The following is a 20,328-nucleotide window of genomic DNA, read 5'->3' on the forward strand; positions in this document are numbered from 1 at the left end:
ACCTCCTAAATCTGGCACACGCTATTTCTTTACTTCTAGTAATTATTAATTACTAAAGAAACGCGGAATTTCGTGATATTTTCTTGCAGAATTTCTGCTTTCTCTTTCCTACCAGCCTTAAACAGAACCTCTACTGCTACCCCCGATAAAAAAAAAAAAGATTAAATTTTTAAAGCTTTTAAATTTAACACGAAAAACACCGAATTTCGAAATGTTCCAAAGAAAGCATCCATTTCTCTCTTAGTATCAAGTTGTAATATAGAGCCGGATTTATAGCCCCTTAATTTCAAATCCTGAGAACGAATAATCATATTAATACTTATCTTATCATTTTGCTACCCAAAAGCGTGATTACTTTATAGGTATATACAATCAGTGATCTGTTCTTTTTTCTTTTTTTTTTTCAGAGAAAAAAAAAGGGGGGGGGGGATGCGGAATCAGTTATGCGAGTCGATATACCCATCCAGTAGTCTCACATCTTGAGAAAAAAATTGTTTCCTTGCGTTTTGCAGATCGTCTGGGTGTCCGCCATGTTTCCGTATGCCTGTCTCTCCATTCTCCTCGTAAGGGGCCTCACGCTTAGCGGATCTTCTGACGGTCTCCTCTTTTATATCACACCTGACTGGTGTCAACTGCTGAAGCCAAAGGTGAGCTTGGATATATTACTATTAGTCGCTCGCTTTTGAGCAAATGTTTGCTCAAAAGCTTCCCAAATTACTGTACTTTTTTTGCTTTGAAATCGCACGCGTTTGTATTAAGCTGGTACAACCACGTAAGAAAATCTCGCTAGCCCATTCTCGGTTCAAGTAACGATGCCTCCAGGTCTTGGGAATATCACAGGCAGTTTCATGCCTCTATTTTTGGCTCTGCTCCATCTGCAGTCTCGTGAGCTAATTCACACCTGCTACAGACAGCCCTTGTTAACACCACGAAGCGAAATTTGTTGATTATACTAGTAAAAATCCGTACGTGCAGACTGATAGTCAGGCACATGCTTCATGAGTGAATATATAAAGATCGTCTTTGGTTTCCTTTATGTCATAATTGCAATAATTCAACCGCAGCAGGAACTAACGTACATAATACCACGATTTTCCAGCGTTTCCGTTCAGTACAGCGACATTTCCTCGGCGAATGACAATGTCACTTGCGGATGCAAGCACAAGCTTCACATGGCATATTTGTTTCCTTCTCCAGGTGTGGATCACCGCCGCTGCTCAGGTATTCTATACCTATGGAATCGGCTATAGTTCGGTGCTGACGCTGGGTAGCTACAACCAGTTTCATCACAATTTCATGAGGTGGGAGTTCACACCCATTTTTAAGAGCCTTAGCTCTTTCTACTTATGTTTGTACGTTTTGTGTCTGTCCTGAATTGAAGATGGTGGCCGAGTATGTCATCAGTTGCCATAGCATTGCATGTTACGTCATCGCAACCACGTGACCGCCCTCATCTAAATTAAGGTGGTGAACAAGGTGCCCACCATGGCGGTAAAGGTGGCACGCCACCATAGATATGACGTCATTCACAGGTGACCACCAGGTCACCCGGACGCAGTGATGTCATCACTACCCCATGTAAGTCTACGTGGCCCACTACAACGTCTATATGCTCCATGCACGTCCAACTCCGGAGTGACGTGCGCTCCAGTAGCCGCACCTTCAGCGTCGAGAGTGGGAATGCATGTAACGCATAGGAACGCATGTAAACGAAAGTCTTAAAGCGCATTCTTAAGATTGCACAGTGCAAGGACGATGTCATTTCATGAAGAAAAGACCAGTGCACCTAAAATATATAGCTAATTATGAAACCTCATTTTGAAGGCGGTGCACTTTCAAGGCACCGCAAAACGTGCGCGCGGGGGTCGCCGCTTCCCCCGGCACCGCACGGGAGCGTGACTCACGAAGACAAAACATTGTTCTCGTTTCACCATGTAGGCTTCGTGTTCTTTCACAGTCTGCGTGCACTGTCAACAGTACTGTGACAAAATATGCGCTGATATTTAGAAGCTATAGTTTTTAAATGGCATAACAAGTGTGTGCTGTGACGCTGGACGTACGCCTGAAAGGCGCTGAGCGAGCTGTCGTTCCTTCGAATCGCACAGCCTTCTCCAGGAGTCCAACATGCTGCTAAGCGAGGTGCCCTGGCTCACAGTACGGTTGTTGAAACTAGGCAACCTAGGATATTCAAGGCGAGAAGCAGCTCTCAAACGGCATGACAAACGAACGAAAACAAACTGCGCAGACGCTGACGATACCCTGAGGTTGCTCGCGCGCAAACGTCAGAAGCTCGTCTGAGCCCTTCGCCTGGACAGAGTTCTTTGCTATTACCAGTTGCGAAACATCACATAGGGCCCATGTATCGAAAAACGGCGGTTTCGACTGGTAAAAATTCGGATATATAGTGTTCTGTAACATTATCGAAACCGTTTAGAAAACGTATCCCACCTGAACCTGTGGCTCATTTTCACTGAAACCGCCCGCCTTGCACGTTGATTACACTTTTGTTACGTAGTAAACTTGGCCATAGTGCTTACGTGACTTGACAGAGCGCGAGGAAAGAAAAACTAGAACCGCCTGCGACGCGATTGAGGAACAAAAGACGCCAACGCCGAGTTTCCGGCAAAAAGACAATTGGGGAGCTATCTGGCGTCGCTGGAGGAAAGCTCCACGGTTTTAAGGCGCGCAGGCAAGCGTAGTACATTTTCCTAATGATGCTAGATGGCGCTAACGCTGCCGTTCGCCGGAAAATTGGCGTTCATGTATTCCGCCTCTTCAATCTCGTCAAAGGTGGTTCTCGTTTCTCACCACGTGGGGCCAAACCAGGTAAGCACCACTGTAAGACTTACAATGCAACAAAAGGGTCAACAGCACGCAAACTTTCTGCGTTTCACTGGAAACGTGCGGCGGGAGAGTTTTTCAAAACGCGGTTCCGGTAAAGTTGCGGAACACTGCATGTATACGGATAGTGGTGGCGCCCACTGTCAATAAAATAAACTGCGTATAAGTTGTGAATTTTCACATTGTTGATAACTGCCAACCACCTGACAAATCAAATCAGCTGAAAATGTGCATTAGCAGAAATTATTAGGCGTAAGATTCGTAGAGGTAAATAAGAGGGTAAAGGATAGTAAACGAACGATTTTCAGAGAACTATACAGGAGGCAGCTTTTATTCGCCGCTTCTATTCGCCACACTTTATAAGCACCCGAAAAATGCATGCTGAAGATGGTCATTTTTCGAAGTGGAGTTTCCCAACTGGTGTGATCAAAAAGCTGTGGTGCGATCGCCGCAATGGCTGGGTATCGTCTGCGTCATCGTCTGCAATGGTGCGTAATTTGTCTTTGTTCATTGGCAATGCGGTTTGAGAGTTGCTTTCGCGTAGAGCACCTAGGCTGCCCAGTTTCAGTGATCATACTTTTGAACCAGCGCACGTAACAGCATGTTGGACTTTATCTCGAGGTAAAGAGTCCGGGATACGGAAAGACTAGCCGGCAGAGCGCCTGTCAGGGGTATGCACGGCTTCGCGACATACATTTTCGAGCCGTTTTAAAAATATAGATTCTAAATGTCCTTGCATACCTTGTCGCAATATTTTTCAAACCATATGCTAACTGAACGAACCACTACCTATATGAGTGCATAATGAAAAGAGAACATTGCTCAAAACATTTTGTTCGAATGGGTATCCTTGCATTGGACTCCCGTCCAGTGCCGGCCGCCGGGTGACTCCCATATCGCACTGTTTTAAAAATACAGCGCCTTCGAAATGAGGCAAATTTGTCAGTCTGTTTTAGGTGATTTTCTTTATGAAGGGCCGATATCGTGCTTGCGCTGTGAAATAAGAAAAAATGCTTATTCCTATGAGGCACTTTCCCTCTCTGGACGCAGAAGTGGTCGCCAATCGACCATGGATGGATGGATGGATGGAATATAGGAGCGTCCCCTTTGAAACGGGGTGGTAGCAGTACCTATCATGCTCATTGATGATGATGATGATGATGATGATGATGTTGATGATTTGAGGCTGCACCCTTTGTAACGGGTGGACACTAAACTGCGTCCTAGCCAAAAAAAGAAAGAAAAAAGGAAAGAGAGAGAGAGAAAAAAAGTTTTGCGGAAAAGCGAGCGCCACCTGTCGTCCAAAATGGAAAACTTTGCCGGCACTTGTGGTTGGAAAGGGCTTCTCGCACGCGGTTCCACTCAACGTCATTTTGGGCTGAGCGTGCATCGTTGATGCCGCGGTAGCGACAGCGTACAACGGCTGCTGAGCGCTGCCCGTAGAAGCTGTCCGGCATCGTGGGGCTATTTTGTGTTTTGTTTTATCACGCCATACCATCCGTCTCGCAGGGCGGAAGCACGAGCAATAGCGTGACCAGGCCTATTAGGCCGAGCTTTTATTAGTGATGATAGTCAGTTGACTATTAGGCTGCCTCTGTTTTCAGTTATATTTCAAAATTTTAATGGTAACTGTAGATACAAAAGCACAGCGAATTAACCGTACGGGCAGCTATATACCGAATGCGGGATTTACTACTGCAAGATATGTATTCCATTTATCGCCGCACTGGTTTACCGTGAAGTGCGACCCATTTCATTTCTCGTATTTTCTCTCGACAGGGGCTATTCGATATTCCGCTGCCTTCATATCGTATCCCGATCTGTGATGTAAGCACGGTGGCGCTTCTATCGCCAGCGTGGTCCGATTGGGGGTGAAAAATTGGCTAAGCGTCCTTAGGAATACATGGAAGCGAAATATTCCAAAGCAGTTTTCTAATTTCACGGGTCATCTGTGATGTCGTTATTCGGTACACCATGAACGCCGTAGAATAGATCGCGGAAGTGTGAAATCTCATTACCGAGGCGAAGTATTTTTAAAACACCGCAAAACGTATCGGGGTGCGAGTTGAGAGGGCGACCAATAGAAATACATGTAAAAACAACTTACCGCAACATTTTTCTCGGTTCAGCAGCGTTGAACCCTTCTCATTTTTTGGTGAACGTCTTGTACGACGCCCCGACGTCATGTTGTATGACACATTACATTCTCTTGCAAGTAATGCAATTCTGACGACTTGCGCGACCGCTCACAGCACGATAAACTGACCGCGCACAGTTGCAGACGACCATGCACCACCCGCTGTCGCTAGCAGACGCTCCGGAGCTGGAGGCGACCGTGGTGGGTATCGCCAGCTACGCTGTCGTCTGCTGCAATGCGCGAATCTCGTTCGGTTCATATTGTGGTATAGCGTTTGACAACTGCTTTTTAAATGTCATTATGTCTAGCACGTATCACTGGAGCGACAGTATTATCAAGCGTATTTACCCTATGCGGCAGCATATCAAACTGTAAGCAAAACTGCGCGATTCGCTACACCCAGCTTGCCTTTTGGGAGTGTCTGAATTCACAACACAGGTTATTCGGGGAGTTTTAAAAGTAGACTGCCTCCGTAATGACGCACCATACTTTATCACACGCTTCTTCAAAGCGCTGGTCAACGTTTAACGACCGGCCACCACTTCTGATGCTCTGCGAAATGAGAAAAATGCTCCGGTAAGTTGTGTTTACATGTATTTCTACGGGTCGCCCTCCCAACTCGCACCCCAACATGTTTTGCGGTGTTTTAAAAGTACTTCGCCTCGGTAATGAGCTTTCATATTTTTATGATCTGTTCTAGGATGTTTATGGTTGCTTTGTACCGAATAACGTCATCACAGGTGCCCCGTGAAATCAGAAAACTGCTTAGAAATATTTCGGTTCCATGTATTCCTATGGGCGCTAACCCTATTTTTCACCCCCAGTCGGCTGCGACGCCGCGAGCGCCCCCTTTGTTTGTAAACACGGCGTTGGTCTATAGCGTGTTGCACAATGAGAGGCGCGATGTAGAATGCTTCTTCCAGCTAAACCGCGGAATACTCGCAGTTCAAATTTTGCACAGAAATGGTATTTTGTTGCTAGTATTTCTTAATATTTGCAACGGTGGCATAGTGGTAGAACATCCGCCTCGCATGCAAGAGGACCGGGGTTCAAATCCCGGTGCCACGCAATTCTCCACCGGATGAAAAAAAAAAAATCCGCGTGTCGATGGAATTGCATGAACAGGCTTGGGGTGCGACCTGATGCCGGCGAACACCTCCAGCAACGCACTCCCTCACCAGAACAGGAGGTGGCCACCCTGGTGCAGTAATTGGCCGCAACCTATTATGATAAGCACCACAAAACCCCGGCCCTCAGTCACCAGCGGCTGCGGATCAACTGACCACGGCGGCGGTCAGACCTGTGACGCAGCAGGGGGTGCTAAGAAAGCCTGGCTCCGCTGGACAGGCCGCCAATGGAAACTGACCCTGGCAACGTTTAATGCTAGAACCCTAGCTAGTGAAGCTAGATTAGCAGCGCTGTTAGAGGAACTAGAGGGCATGAAATGGGATGTCATAGGGCTTAGTGAGGTTAGGAGGCCGAATGAGGCATATACTGTACTGAAGGATGGGCATGTACTGTGTTATCGAGGTTTACCAGAGAGGCGACAATAGGAGTAGGTTTCCTTGTCAATAAGTAGCGGGTCATATAGATGAATTCTATAGTATTAATGAGAGGGTTGCAGGCATCGTAATTAGGCTTAATAAGCGGTATAAACTGAAGGTTGTACAGGCCTATGCACCTACATATAGTTATGATGACCAGGCAGTTCAAAGCTTCTACGAAGATGTAGAATCGGCAATGCGAAAAGTAAAGACGCAGTATACTGTACTAATGGGCGACTTCAACGCCAAGGTAGGGAAAAAGCAGGCAGGAGAGAAGGCAGTAGGTGACTATGGCATTGGTTCTAGGAATAGCAGGGGGGAGTTACTAGTTGAGTTTGCAGAGCGCAATACCTTACGAATCATGAATACCTTCTTCAGCAAACGGAAGAACCGGAAATGGACATGGAAAAGTCCTAACGGTGAGACTAAAAATGAAATCGACTTCATAATGTGTTCAACCCCCGCCATTATGCAAGATGTAGAGGTAATCGGGAAGGGCGATGCAGTGACCACAGGATTAGTAGAAGGTGAGGCAGAGACAGCAGTAGTAACTAGAAGCGGAGGGTGAAATTTGTCACAGCGAGTAAGCGGTATGTCTGAACTCGAGACTCGAACACTTTCAAAATTCGATAGACAGACGTCAAGAACATTACCACAGCAGTTTTCAATGAAATTGTGTTGCTGCAAAGAGTTAAAGGCTATAAAATCAAGTAGAGCGTTACACTTACTCAATATGTAATGATTGTTGTGAGAAGAAATAAATGAGTTCCAGTTGATACCAGGAGTATTAAAATCGCCTAAAATAAGAAGTTTGTGTTTGCTATGACGGGTTATAACATGTTCGATTGAGAGCAGAACATCATCATAGGCTGGAGGAGGAAGATTCGGAGGAATGTAGAAAGCTGCAAGTAAAAGTTTTTCATGTCGATTTAAAGTGAGCTCGAGCCACACACATTCTTCAACAGTTTCCAGATCGGAACGTCGAACACACTTCACGAAACTGTCAATAGCAATGAGCACTCCACCTCCTCTTGATTTGGGACCTGTTTCAGGGCGGTCGCTACGAAAAACAGAGTAATTATTTGGAAAGAAATCATTGGAAAGAATATCACTTGACAGCCAGGTTTCGGTAGCCACAACAGCGGTATAACAAGAGGACAAGACGCTAGAAAAAAAGTTCAGATCCCTTAGTCAGAAGACCTCGGGCGTTTTGATAATAGATATCCAAATTAGGGGCCACTGCAATTTTGCGTCAGTGAAGAGGGATGAAGCATATCGTCGTGAAGCTTCCCACGAAAGTCCTTGTATATGCAACCCATCGGCCACATCGAAGGCTCAACAAGCTTACTGTAGGATTCTTCATCAACTTCAATGTGGAAGGACGAGTAGGAGTCGTACCTTGTTTTCAGCTGCCGACAGGAAATGGGGGTAATATTCACTGATTTTAGATGGTTGGTAAGGTCTACCGATGTAGTATCGGGACTGAGTTTAGAGACGAAAATAGTCTTCGGACGCTTCTTTTGGTAAATGGCAACGTTCAGGACAGATGAGCTCGATGCGCCAGTAATGGCTCGACTTCGGTGCTTCTTCATCGCACTGGGTGAGTTAACCGCACGGGGAGGGGCAGAGGCAGAAGATGAACAGGTAATATCGCCAGGAGTCATCCCTTGATGAAGAGCGGCGGAGTAGTCCACAGATGGCTGCTCCTCACGGGTAGGATTTCCCACGGAGACAACGAGAGGACGCTCGACGAGAGGACGCTCACACTGCGAAGCAGCGCACCGCACAAGCTCCTGGCGTAGGCCGCGAACATCGGCACGTAGAGAGGCAATGACCTCGGCTTGTTGTACAAAAGCCCGCGAATTCTCTCCACGAAGGCGCTCGTTCTCTTCCCGTAGCTGGGCAACCTCGTCGCTCAGAAAAGAGATTCCCTCAAGCGCGTCGAGGAGGAGAGCCCGTAGCGAGGCAAACTCACCGCCATGTTCGCCGGTCGCGGTTGAAGGGGGAAAACCGGTCGGGTGGCTGTCCAGGAGCGGGGCGCCGGGAGAAAGGAACGCGTTTCGATGGAGGCGAAACGAAGTGGCGTCCGTGTGCTGTGCGATGTCAGCGCACGTTAAAGATCCCCAGGTGGTCGAAATTACGCCGTAGCCCTCCACTACGGCTCCCCTTTCTCTCTTTTCACTTTCACTCCCACCTTCATCCCTTCCCTTACGGCGCGGTTCAGGTGTCCACATAGCAAGTGTGACAGATACTGCGCCTTTCCCTTCCTGTGAACCAATTATTATTATTATTATTATTAGCCGCCGGCGCACCACCGTCGCTAAGCCTAACACCGTCAGACGACGACGACGCACACAAATTACACACGAATGGCCGGGCGCCGGACTTCAGGAGTTGCAGCTCGTCATCCGCCCAAGTGACGCACTTCGTGTGAACACGTTTCGCACAGTCGGCACATCGTAAAAACTGCTGCTTGCCAAAAAACGGGCGAGGGCACAGCGCACATGCGTCCTTACTGGGCGCCATCTTGGGAAGAAAAATTATTATTATTATTATTATTATTATTATTATTATTATTATTATTATTATTATTATTATTATTATTATTATTATTATTATTATTATTATTATTATTATTATTATTATTATTATTATTATTATTATTATTATTATTATTATCATTATTATTATTAATTGGTTCAGAGGAAAAGAAAGGTGCAGTATCTGTCACACTTGCTCTGTGGACACCTGAACCGCGCCGCAAGGCAAGGGAGGAAGGTGGGAGTGAATAGTGGAGGGCTACAAAGTAATTTCGACCACCTGGGGATCTTCAACGTGCACTGACATCGCACATTCGTTTCGCCTCCATCGAAACGCAGCCGTCGGGGTCGGGTTCGAACCCGGGCACAGTAGTCGAGCATCATTTGCTCGGCGTGTTGTTGAGCGGAACGTCGAAAGACATTCGGTATCAGCTCCGCCATTCAAGTAGACAAGTTTGCACCGCTTTCAGCAGCCAATGCCGCGAGTCACCAAGGCCCGTTAATTCAAGATTTGCATTGTCGTGATGCATCTATGTATGTAATCGTCTGCTAATAAAGCCTTTCGATGTATGCCCTTAAGTGAGATCACTCATGTTCTTGCCGAATTCACTTGAAGGGCCTGCAGAAATACGCCACTTAAATGCGTTTACATGTCGGGCCATGAAAGACCAACGAAGACGATGCTATGTTGAGGTATTTCAGTTAACGGGAAACAGTTAAAATTTATGTCAAAAAAAGTCGGCTGAACACTTACGGTGCCCATTCAGCGCCATGTCTAGCAGATGTAACTACACTTTGCAACAGAACAGAGGAATTTTGTACACGACGTTCATAGCGCACTGCGAAATTCGTTTTTTACCGCTCTTTTGACAGCCCCGTTTTTTATCTTCGCAACTAGGTCTACTTCTGTTTAATTTATACATCAATGATATTACCAATATTAATAAGAATGCATTCTTTATAATATACGCGGACAACACAAGCATATTTTTCAGTGGTTACAACCCCGATGATCTCATTATTCTTGCAAACAAGACGCTTTCAGCGCTTGCCCACTGGGTAAACTCTAATGATCTGCAGATAAATGTTTCGAAAACTGAAGCAATGTTCTTTCGTCCGAAAGGAAAGGTATTATCTCCAGACAACTTTGCTGTCTCGAGTAATATAGAAATTGTTATCGGCTTTTAAACATTAGAAATCTGGTTTACGGAAAAACTGCTTTGGGATACACATATAGGTCATATATGCCTTGGTTGCTCGTGTAGTTGGCATACTATCACGGTATCGCCATTATTTATCGACCTCAATTAAACTGATTCTGTTTAAAGCCCTCTTCCTGTCACACTTGTATTACTGCAACCTAGTTTGGGGACCTGCTCCAAAGACCGTACTTCAAAATATTTACCTCCTTCAAAAGAAGGTCTTAAGAATTATTTTTAACCAACCTTATGATTATCCTTCCGCAGCCCCTTTTTTTTTTTTTTTTTTACAGGAGAAACGTACCGAGAATATTTATTCTCTATGATATACGCCTGTCCTTGCGCTACAAACACGAAACATGGGACAAAATTTCGACACTATCTCAAATCGCTAAGCTGAAGCTTCTAGTGCCTACATACCCGCTACGCCAGCTACAGCACTACACCATTAACACGCCACAAACTATGGGCTACAGATGCTTAGATATTATCTTCCCGCATTACTCAACCGTCTCTTTGATGCAGGTATTGTCATTAATAAATGCAACAATGCTGTCCTTCGGGCGTTCTTTCACTAAATTATTCTCATTTTTTGTTTCTTTGATGGTTTGTGGTTATGTATTTCTACAGGATCGAAATATACAGTCTCGTTGAATGCCTCGCGTAACCCGTGAGTACGCCACTATCATGCTGTCTTCGTTCATCTATGTTGAAAATTGTTCTTTTTTAGGCGTTGCAGTCAAATTAAGTGCTATAATCTCTGCATACAGAATGTTTAAATAATGCTTTCAGTGCATGCTATGACTTTTGTATTTGTGTTCTCGCTTTGTGTTTTCGCTGTTTATTCATAGATTGTGAATTATGCCTTAGGTTTATGTATGACTTTTTTTTTTTTTTTTTTTGCATATGACCAATGGTGCCGCTGTTGCTGGATGCTGTGGGCCTCGGGAGCTTTTCAAGCTGGGTTTTTTTTTTTTTTTTTCAAAACCTCTCTAGCAAGAAATAAATAACTAAAACTGAAAAGAAAAAGAAGAGGTAAAAGAGCAGGCAAAAGAAGACAGATAACTCTGTAGTATGCAGAGGCGAACGACGACAGCGAGTTGTTGGGACAGAAGGCTCATTCGAACGTTGTGACGGCGGCACATTAAATGCAGGTGTTCGCAGAAACATTCACCGCAACACTCACAGCTTTCGCTCTATCACTAGGTTCAAGCCATGCTTAAACCCCCACAATTTTTTTCTAAGATGTACGCGTGACATTTATCCCTCCCGCATTTATCAATTAATTGCTCATAATGTTTTCCTCCAGTGTGATCGATAGCTTTCTTTTGCTTTCACCTGTTTGCAGGGACTCGGCAATTGTTTGCGTCGTTAACCCCATGACAAGTGTCTTGGCTGGAACGGTTATATTCTCCGTGCTTGGTCACATGGCTTATTTGGCAGATAAGTCAGTGGGTGACGTAGTAAAGTCTGGTAAGTGCATTGCACTCTGCCTAAGTGCGCGAAGAACAGCGCAAGAAGTTATTCAAAGAGTTTAATCAGACTGCTTGGTGCATGTTGGTGGAAACGACTGGGCCACAATAACAGACTGTGTTCTTCTCTCACGTCTGTTTAGGTATTTCCATTTATCGTTCCGCAACGACTCTAATGGTCAGATTTATATAAGCAGCGGTCACATAGAGACCATATTAGCCTCTCAAGGTCGTCAGCAAGTCTCTCCGGGAGATCTGGAACCGCGAGAATGAAAAGCCATACAGCGCGGTCCAGAAGCGAATCCAGCTCGGCTCGAAATAAATGTGCACTCAAGGACAGAGAACAGCACCAAATTAAAGCACTCGGTCATGAAGCAAGAAAAACCCCCAACAAAATTATAAATGTTAAAAGTGTCACGAACAGAACTTGATGACAACAACACACCATTATATTCCTTTTGATGGAGTGAATTTTTAATCAATTTGTTTCTGCAAGACATATTTGTATGGTTCAGTTTTCAAAACCCCTTTTGTAAATAGGCCTCAGCAGAGTTATTTATTTATTTATTTACAACGTACTACTAGCCTCGGTTGAGGCTGTCGCAGGATTGGGAGATTGTATTATACAAAAGGAACAAGCAAAAAGATGGAACAGAAATTGTAGGTGCCCTTCAGGAACAAACAATTAGCAGCAAAAAAACATCGAACAATTCGAACCAGTGACTTAAAACTAGTCAATTAACGAAATGTTAAAATAAAGCACACACATAATGAACATATTGAACAACACTCACATCAATGACGAGATTCAAATTAACCGTCCTTATGAATCATAAACAACACTGCACACTTAGAGATGAATGAAGAAAGCGCAGTAGACTTGGCAATATCATCAGGCAGAGAATTGCAGACTCTAACCGCTTGGGGAAAGAATGAATACCTAAACGTATCATTGTATATTCATTTAAATGTTTACAATGTTTATTACGTGTATTGCGTCAAGTCGAAGGGTACGACTGGCGTCCATTTTGAGGTTAACAGGAACTTGGCACGAGCACTTATATTTGGAATGCCAACTTGATCCAAAAGTTCGGTTGGTGAATCATCACGTCTGTATCTATTGTATATAAATCTTGCTCATTTGCGTTATACATTCTCAAATTTTTTTGTGCATTGTTTCGTATATGGGAACCAGGCGATTATATATATATATATTCGAGTATAGGACGAATTTGTGTGGTGTAAGCCAGAATTTTCGTATCTGGTGCTGCAGAGTTGATTGCACGCTTTAATGAATGGAGAGCAGAAAGAGCCTTGCCTGTCATAAATGTAACATGTTTCTCCCATTTCAAGTCTGATGAGAGTACCACTAGTGCCTAGGTACCTATATTCACTCACTTGTTTTATTGGTCTGTGCTGTATAGGAAAAGAAACTGGATTTTGCTTTCTGGTTACAGCCATGAAGAGGGACTTTTTATTGTTAATTTTTATTTGCCAGTTCTGACACCAGTCGTCTATTGATGTGAGTGCAGCTTGTAATGCAAGCTGATCTTCATAGGTAATAATTTCTTTGTATATGATACAATCGTCAGCAAACATTCGAATTAAGGCTGCGTGCTATGTCATTGATATACAAGAGAAAAAGGATCGGTGCAAGGACTGTGCCTTGCGGTACGCCAGAAAGTACATCGACTTGATCTGAAGATTGGTTTTCAAAAAATACAAACTGACGACGACCTGAAAGATACGCTTCCAACCATTTGGTTATATTGCAGATGCCGAGATAGCTTTTGTAAAGTAACTTTTTATGGGATACGCGATCAAAAGCTTTTGATAAGTCTAAAAATATCAGTTGTGAAGGCACAAATAGCGCAATGCTGCAAGCCACTATCCTCTGTGTGGCAAAAGAACTCTTCGAAGACACAAACCAGTTGGCACAGGAACAGTAAAATGACGTCAGCTTAAATCATCCGTTGCTTCGGAGTCCGTCACGTGAAAGTATCCAGCGTCTGATTATGAGTCAACGCTACTGTTGGGGAAATTTCTTGCAGAAATAATATCGTGCACAATGGCGTCAAGGTCTGACATTCCGGCCTCCCGGCGCGAAATGGGCGAGCTGTATACATCTGACAAAAAACATTTTCAAAAAATAGCTTCCACTACAATCACGCATAGAGTTTAGTGTCAAATACCGCACAAAACCAGAAAAGGATGATGCGCGTAAAAATAGGGAATTAGGCAGACTGCAATGAACTTCCTGCGCATGGCGTATCGCTGTTCCCAGAGCATCCACTGTAAAAACATTCACCCTTAAGGGTGCATTTCCGTGTCTAAACTCGCACCCTTAGAAATTGGTGCAAAATATGGCCATACTGTGGGGCGTAACGGGTAGAGTTACAACCTTTTCCTGTTCGAAAAAATTAAGCAAAAGTTTAACACGGTTAAACCTAAGTAGACAAAACGAAAGGTTTAGGTCGTACTTGACTAAGCGACTTTCTAGTTCTTCAGAAGGCTGTATGGCATTGTATAAGGCAATGTTGCATATTTGTGGAGATATTTACCGGCACGAATACTGTTTGCCAAGTGTAAAGAATAAAGAAAAAAGAAAGAAGAAAGATGAAGAAGAAAGAAGATGAAGCACACGCCGAACCGAGAAATCGAAAGACGTTGTAAAGCTTTCGCTTTAACAGAAAAGACAGAGCTAACTGGCGACTATGGGCAGAAGACGCGTGGCCTATACCTGCCCTTAACGTGTCTACCTTCGACACTTATATATTCTTTAATTATTTATTTTGAAGTGCATTTCTATTTACACTTCAGGAATGAGGCCAAGAGGCACAACGTGGGCCTTCCTCCCTGGGGGAAGCAAATTGCATTTGGCGCTTGTATACAAAACAAGCAAATACAATGTGTACAGCGGTCATCAGTTTCCACAAGCACAGGAAACAAAATCCATTTCAAAAATAACAAAACCTGAACCTAAGGTGTTCTGAATAAATAAAAAAAAAAGGAAACAACAACAACACGAAACCATCACACGCCAGGACGGCTGGTACAGCAATCTACGATGAACATACAAGAGCGAAAAGCTGTACAGTGCATGTTACAGTAAATTAAGATTTCTTGAAAAGAAGCAGTGATGAAATACAGGAAGTTATGAAGGGAAAGCAAAAGAGTCATGTTCACTGATATGAATGCACAGTATATCACAGGATGTACCAAAACGTCATGTAATCAGCAGTGCAATCACTGTTCTCTTGTAATTTTTTTTTTACTTTTACATTGGTACAAGAGGTCACGGATATTTCTGTTTTCATTTAAAAGGGCAGCCATTTGATATCTAAATGTTTTAAACCAGTAATTCGCTTTTGCTTTTGGTGCTCTTATTTCCATATGCCAAAGGTGATATGGATTTTGAGGTAGTTCTGGCGCTACAAAAAGCTGAGGTTCAGAATGAATTGTATTATACGTTTCAAGCGCTAGCCGAAGCGTTTTTAACTGAAAAAGGGTTAATAGCTTACTGGCCCGTGCTTTCTAAGTAAGCTAGGTTAGCAGTTGCTCTAATGGCCTTTTTCTGTAGCATTTAAATTAGCGTGTCTTGTATCGCCCCATAGCAGCAGACAATAGTGAAGATGCGATTGAATTAAACTGAAATAAAGCCATATTGGTAACAGAAGCCTAAATTTGTTTAGAAGGCCCAAAGATCGCGAAATCTTTTTTCTTACTTGATCAATACGGTCAGTCCACAGCAGGTATTCATTAAATATAACTCCAAGAAATTTTATTGACTGTAAACGCTGTATAACATTTGAATTGTATAGTATGGTTAGCTCATCTCCTATGACTTTATTTTTAGCTCTGAATATTACATACTGTGGGCCTCAGCCCTCGCTCAGGGGGTTCGTGAGCCGCCACCCATGCGATAAACGGCCGGCAACAACGTGAACAAAAATACCGCTTTAATTTAGGCAGTCAAAATAAACACTAGGTGAAAGAAAACAATTTTGCGAGTTGCTGCACAGCACCGTACAAGGGAGCGAGTACCGAAAACACGCCACACAATCCGAGGACAGTTGAGGGCCAAGACGCGTGTGGCGAGGCCGAAAAGGGCCTGCGCTGCCGGACAAAAACACGACGCTTCGAAAACGCATACACTCACGTAGAGCTCCTGGCCACTGCCCGGGCAGTCCAGCGGAAAAAACCACCCCGCGGCTGATTGCTCGTCGCTTATCTAGGCGCTCGGCGAGTCACGTTACTCGTCAGAGTCCGGGCTGCCTGACATGCGCAGTAGCGTCGGCTGCTTTATTGCACGCTCAAAAAATGAGGGGCCCCACAATACTTAGTCGATGTTTAATTCTAACATATTAGTCCGCAACTATAATGAGAGATTTTCTAACCAGATATTTGCTTTACTCTCTATAGCTTGTAAACTCGCGTCCGTAAAAAAAAATATTTGTGTCGTTGGCATATAGAACTGTTTCGGAGCAAGGAGGGATATTAACAAAATCATTTATGTGGACTAGGAATAGAATGGGACCCAGTATTGAGCCTTGTGGCACACCAGTGCGTATAAGGCCGTAGCTGGAACGTATGTCATTGATCATTATAAATTGCAATCTGGATGCCAAGTCAAGAAGACTAAGGGCTGAGCCTCGTAACCAGTAGAATGTTAGTTTGCGTAGTATAATTTCGTGACAGACTGAGTCGAAGGCTTTCCTAAAGTCTAAAAGTAGCCCAAGTGTAAACATTCTGTTTTCGATATTATAAATTATTTTGTCTTTTATGAGAAGTAAAGCTTTTTCCGTAGATTTGACCTTCTGAAATCTAAACTGTTCTTTGGCAATAGCTCCGGTCTTAGCGAGGTACGAAATAAGGCAGGTGTGGATAACTTGTTCGGCAATTTTCGAGAAGACAGGCAGAACGGATATTGGGCAATAATTACTAGGATCGTTATAGCTTCTGGTCTTATGTATCACACAAACTCTCGCAATCTTCAATTTCTCTCGAAACTTGCCTTCTTTGAGCATTTGGTTGCATATATGTGACAACAAAGGTGCGATAATATCGGATACAGATTTCACACCCTTAATGTTATCAGCACCAACGGAACAATTATTTTTTCTACACATGATATATACCTAGAACTTCCGGCTGTTGTTGTTGGGGAGAGAAATATTGAACATCTTGGACTGACTTGAAGAAATGATATTGGATCAGTGCACGTCGTTTGTGCGGCCTGATTTTCACCAACCCTCAAGAAGTGTTCGTTGAACATGTCGATAAGGGACGACCTCTGAGGTGGACGCCATCTGCCACAATTTCTACTGGTGTTGGTTGAGATCGTTTTGATATTAAATTGTTGTATGACCTCCATATTTGATTTGGGGCATGTTTATTAGCAAACGCTTTTGCGTAATATTCCTGTTTTGCAGTTTTCAAATCGGTGTTGAGTTTGTTCCTTACGGTTTTTTTTTTACAGTTTCAGTATATTCATGTCCCTACACCTTAAAATATCAGCAAAAGTATTGTTTCTGCCTTATTCTTTTGTACTCCTCTTTTGTGACCCACGGCTTTTGAGTCTGTTTGTATTTAGAGCTGCGAACAAGAGGAAATGCAACATTATAGGCATTTTAAATTTTCTTCAATGACATCGTAAGAGCAACTAGGATCCATTTCATTAAAAACATCTGTCCAGTCCACTTCTGAGATCATGCGTCGAAAGCGATTTATTGTTTCGTCATTACGTTTTTGATAAAAATAATTAACTGGGTTTCTAGGAAAAGTTTTTCTCCAATAGGGCAGAAAAATAAAAAAATGGAACAGTAATATAGGTGCGCAGCAAAGACGTGACAAAGAGGAGAAGTGGACATTACTGTCCGTCATGGTTCACCAACTCGCCCAGTCAGCCGTTTTTCTAAAAAATGCAAGATGGTCACTGACGTCGCAAGCCATCACACCCGACTTGACATCTTTTGGTGAAAAGTCAATGAAGCATAAATCAAGGGCAGTTCCGGCACTTGCGGTGATTCTTGTAGGCAGGTTTATAACATTTGTGCAACTGTAGGTGGACATAATAGCAATAAAGTTCTTGGATACAGTATTCCCAGTTAATATATTTATGTTAAAATCGTCCAGGACGATAACAGATTGGCTATGTCCTGTAAGCGAGTGAAGTGTACTGTCGAGGTAAAAAAAAAACCGTTCAACGTTCCCAGACGGTGGTCGGTAAACGACAATTATAACAACATCACAAGATTCGACAAGTACTTCAAAATCATAATCAACAACGGCAAATGTCTCTAGACAGGCGTGTGATACACCATCACGAAAATAGAGAGAGACACCTTCCCCTTTTTTGCTGTCTCTGAACAAAGACCCATCAGAATAGTTCTCGAATTGAACATCAAGTGAATCAGTGAACCACGTGTCTGTAAATGCTAAAACATCACATTTATGGGCAAGTGAATTGAGATAAGTGCCAACGGCGTCTCCTTTGTTTCGAAGACTGCGAGCTTATGCAAAATAAAGAAAATGTCTTAGTTGGGTGGGAAGGTAACCCCATTACTGTGCTGTTAAAATCGTCTATCGCGTAATAGCTGTAGTTTTCTGAAGGTGCTCCGTAGTCCATACTGCCAGAGATGATAAGGAAAAAGAAGAAAACTCAATGGATGAACTCCTCCGTTTCATCGTTTTGAACCCGAGTCGTTTCCTTGATGTTGCACAAGTCTACCTCACATGCAGCATATAGGACTGTTGAGCAAGAGCTTATCAGTCGAGCGGAAATATTTCATTTACTTCTTCAAACCTCGTGCGGAAAGTCCACCCATAGCTACAGGTATCTCACTTGCAACTAGTATTTATTTTCAGAACTAGAATAACATGCACTTTATTGATAGCATGCTTGAATTACAACTGAAAGGGTTTTCTAAACGTCTGAGATAGCGCATAAATTCTGAAGTACCTACAGCCCATAAGGTTGCTACAACTTTTTCACCCGTGCATTTGAAAAGGGTGCATAGGTACATAAAAGTATGCCAAGAACACGTTTCCAAAAACGTTAGGGATTATCTACTCATTTATACAATACAGCAGACCCTGAGATGGGCCCAAGCAGGAAGGGCAAAAAAAACACAAAAGATATGCGGCAAATTACATTGCAGAACACATATGAGTAATGCCAGCCGGTGTGGCGCAGTGGTTACGGCGCTTTGCTACTTTTCCCAAGGACGCGGGATCGAATCCCGGCCTCGGCGGCCGCTTTTCGATGGAGGCGAAAAGCAAGGCGCCCGTGTGCTGTGCGATGTCAGTGCACGTTAAAGAACCCCAGGTGGTCCAAATTTCTGGACAAGTCCACTACGGTGTCTCTCATAGCCTGAGTCGCTTTGGGACGTTAAACCCCACAACCAAACCAAACATATCAGTAATAGGACATTAAAAAAAAAAAAAATTACGGCGGATTTGCATAGTTAATGAAATGAGAAGTAGGTGCAGAGCCCTGCTATACCTTTCCATCGATTGCAGTCGCGCAGCCCGTTGTTCTACCGCACGTTTGTTCCTCTTCGCTTCGGCATCACGCCGACGCGCAGTGTGACGATCGGCATGTTTCCTCATTGCACCGTTTAGCTGCAATATGAGAATCAGTAGACTCACGCCGCTTTCGTAACCGTTCAGCACCTCGAACTTGCGCCAGACGGCCTTATCCATTGCGGCTCTCCTTACACCATCTTCGATGCCGAAGTTGAGGACGCGCGACACACGACTGCTCACTCCGGAGTAACATACGCTTGTGCAACGCTGTCCAGTGAGGGCCGCCACGCCCTCCCTGTCTTTCTCTCTCACTCGGTGCATCAAGAGACTTCTGATGCGCGTACAAGAAGAGAGTGAAAATTCGGGCTTAAATTAAACATTAAAACGACAAAGATCATGGCCTCTTGCCCTATCAAATCCTGGAGCATCAAGGGATAAGAAGGGGAAGCCGTGACAGATTTTCTCTTCTTGGGCTCCAAGATTAATTCGGAAGGAGACTGCAGCCATGCAATTAGGAGACGCCTGCTTTTGGGAAAGAGAGCCATGGCTAGCCTTCACCGCCTAGTAAAGAGCAGAGACATCAGAATGAATGAATGAATGAATGAATGTTTATTCTGCTTTTGTCGTACAAAAAGCGCGGGTGACGAAAAAAAAGCAGTTCGCAATGACCGCTTGACGAGCTTTGCCACCCGTAAAGCCGACGATGAACAGCAGCGGCAGTTTGTGCGATTTAAAATGAACAATTCACGCGTTACAAAATGAGACAGTGCTTTGAAACAGAAGAAAAATTATGCAATGACAAGGAAAAAGTAAAAATATGAATGGTTGACAGACGCATTTCTTATCAATTCAATACAACCTAATCAGTGAACATTTCTCGGAGGAAAGAAAAAGACATTTTGTTCATGTTGCTTTAAAGAAAAGTGTTCAAACACACTGGCAGTATATATTTCAACACAGCAAAACCATAGTTTGTTCTACACCTGGGTACCTCAAACATTTCAGGGTTTCTTATAGCATAGGGCGTGTTGTGTGGCACCAGCTGTATAATGCGGGACAAAAATGGGT

At 43.7% G+C, this 20,328-nt stretch overlaps 1 protein-coding gene across 3 annotated transcripts in view; it reads left to right on the forward strand.

Moving 5' to 3' along the window:
- The window catches only part of LOC146207148 (sodium- and chloride-dependent GABA transporter 1-like), an 86,925-nt gene that overhangs the window by 40,072 nt on the left and 26,525 nt on the right, over positions 1 to 20,328 (forward strand). For all 3 annotated transcript variants that reach the window (XM_084603019.1, XM_084603008.1, XM_084603015.1), the window contains exons 7-9: positions 513 to 647; positions 1,198 to 1,301; positions 11,610 to 11,734. In XM_084603019.1, coding sequence (XP_084459145.1) covers positions 513 to 647; positions 1,198 to 1,301; positions 11,610 to 11,734 — 364 coding nt within the window. The remainder of the gene's footprint in view (positions 1 to 512; positions 648 to 1,197; positions 1,302 to 11,609; positions 11,735 to 20,328) is intronic.

Source organism: Amblyomma maculatum, chromosome 1, assembly GCF_055883805.1.
Source record: "Amblyomma maculatum isolate TAMU_Amacu chromosome 1, ASM5588380v1, whole genome shotgun sequence".
In the NCBI taxonomy this organism is placed as follows: domain Eukaryota; kingdom Metazoa; phylum Arthropoda; class Arachnida; order Ixodida; family Ixodidae; genus Amblyomma; species Amblyomma maculatum.